We start from the raw sequence: 2,500 nt of genomic DNA on the forward strand, positions 1-2,500 counted from the left end.
TAAAAAAATAAAATAAAAAATAAATCAAAATATAAAACATTGGGGCTTGCCCAAGGGGGAGAACTTACCTTAGAAGGAAAGGGATGGTCCCCACATTTCTAGCTGCATAGTCAAATATTTGGTACAACACGTTCTCGGGCAGTTTCCACGCCCACACTGACTGCAGTTCTCCGTTCACTTCACATAAAACTGGACCCCACTCAACAAAATCAGAAGCTTTTCTGCGCTTTCTTCCCTCTCCAGGTAAAGTTTTGGAGTTATAATAATTATCAGTTCCATGCAAACTTTTTCTTTTTGCCTTCTCACCTGGACTAGACTTTACACTCAGAGTTTGGCTCATGTTTGAGGCATCTGCGCTGTCCTGAGCAGCATTGTTTATTAGTGGAGGGAGAGTCAACTTGATCTTCATTCTGATACCTGTCACCTCTGAGTCTTGAGAAATCTCACTTTGGTAATGTACTGCGTTTTTACCCGACTGCTTCCGCCTTCGGGGTTTGATCTGTGCATTTGGGTCTTTCCTTCTCTTGGTCTTCACTTTAATCTCACCACTGTATCTGTCCTTTAACAAAGCACTGTCACTCATGGAAGGCGGATCATTAGCGTGTCTTCTATGATCCTCACACAGTATGCATGAACAATCATCACGTCTTTCACTCTCTTTGCTTCCACTGGGGTGCGAATGCTGCTCCATAACACTGGCACTGATGTCCATTTTCTCCAAAGGCAATCCATCTTTTATACCATCGATGTAGCCCATGGGACTTCGAGGGATCTGCTGGTCGGGTGTGATGGGTTGGTCTGACGGAACGGACTGATCGGGGGTAATGGGTTGATCAGGGGTGATGGGTTGGTCAGGTGTCATGGGGGTTATGGGCTGGTGGTCTGAAGACGGGGTCGTGGGCTTTATCCCATCCTCTTGAGTATTATACTGGTACGGAGTCGATCCGGCTGATGGAATAGAAGATGGTGTAGACCCTGCAGACGGGATGGAAGAAGGAGTTGACCCAGCAGAAGCTGTTGTTAAAACGCTTGGGGGTGAGCTCATATTTTCATCGGGTCCTGACATGGGACTAAAGCCTTTGGGGTCCATGTCCATAGCTGCCATTCTAGAATCTAAGCCTAAGCTCTCTGTAGGCATTTTAGTTTGTGTTTCTGGAGATTCTTGTCAATAAAATCAGAACCACTATGATCCTCCACGAAAGGAGAATGTTCACAATCTAAGCCTGAAGTACTTACAGCCCTTTCCGTGAGAGACAACTACTACTAAAGACCAACATTCCCACAAACTGGAGAGTGAATTTTAGAGGGACAATTGTGCAACACCATTCACTTGAAAGCTAATCTTAAACAGCCAGGCTTCCCATAGCAGGGCAATTGCTTAGGCAGGAGGAGTTTCATGGTGCATCCAGCAGGGGCTGACGGCAGGAGTAACGGGAAAATAGTTTCCACAGGCCCTTCCTGCTTCAGTGTCACTTTATGCTGTTGCTGTGATGAACCATTCTTAAAAATACAATCTGGAAAGAAAAAGAGGCAGATATTAGTAATAGCCAATCTACTAGATATTCTCAAGCCAAAATAGAACACATGCACACACTCACAAACCCACTTAGCCTATAAATATATATAAAGTGAAACACAAATGTTCAAGTTCATTTGAGTTCAAAGAATTAGCATTTTTCAAGAGCAATTAAGGTCCTATCATAAAAATGTAAAAAATCAACAATATACCTCTGACCATCTCAAAATAAACTTTTCATATCCCTCCAAAAAAATTATATGTATATATATATATATATATATATATATATATATATATATATATATAATATATATATATATATATATATATACACACATATATACATACACAAATATACATATACATAATCACACACACACACGTTTCTGTATGCATTTGTGTGTGTTTGTGTGTGTGTGTATCTGCGTGTATGTATGTGCGTGTGTATGTATGTGCGTGTGTGTGTGTATGTGTATGTGTGTGTATGTGTGTGTGTGTGTATGTGTGTGTGTGTATGTGTGTGTGTGTATGTGTATGTGTGTGTGTGTATGTGTGTGTGTGTGTGTGTACGTGTGTGAGTGAGTGTGTGTATGTGTGTGTGTATGTGTGTGAGTGAGTGAGTGAGTGAGTGAGTGAGTGAGTGAGTGAGTGAGTGAGTGAGTGAGTGAGTGAGTGTGTGTGTGTGTGTGTGTGTGTGTGTGTGTGTGTGTGTGTGTGTGTGTGTGTATGTGTGTGTGTGTATGTGTGTGTGTGTTGTATGTGTATGTGTGTTGTGTGTCATGTGTGTGTATATGTGTGTTATGTGTGTGTGTGTTCGTGTGTGTGTGTTCGTGTGTGTGTGTTATGTGTGTTGTGTGTGTGTGAGTGTGTGTGTGTGTGTGTGTGTGTATGTTGTATGTGTGTGTGTTGTGTGTGTGTGTGTGTTGTGTGTGTGTGTGTTGTGTGTGTTGTGTGTGTGTGTGTTGTGTGTGTGTGTGTGTG

The 2,500-nt window shown here is 42.1% G+C and overlaps 1 protein-coding gene across 1 annotated transcript in view; it reads right to left on the reverse strand.

The window, feature by feature from the left end:
* Fbl6 (F-box and leucine-rich repeat protein 6) overlaps positions 1 to 2,500 on the reverse strand; it is a 31,409-nt gene that overhangs the window by 18,504 nt on the left and 10,405 nt on the right. Inside the window, exon 2 of the mRNA XM_043008193.2 lies at positions 69 to 1,514. Within this exon, the coding sequence (XP_042864127.1) occupies positions 69 to 1,138 (1,070 nt within the window). The 5' untranslated portion in view covers positions 1,139 to 1,514. The remainder of the gene's footprint in view (positions 1 to 68; positions 1,515 to 2,500) is intronic.

Source organism: Penaeus japonicus, unplaced genomic scaffold, assembly GCF_977035675.1.
Source record: "Penaeus japonicus unplaced genomic scaffold, GWHDUDI00000001_assembly GWHDUDI00000014, whole genome shotgun sequence".
In the NCBI taxonomy this organism is placed as follows: domain Eukaryota; kingdom Metazoa; phylum Arthropoda; class Malacostraca; order Decapoda; family Penaeidae; genus Penaeus; species Penaeus japonicus.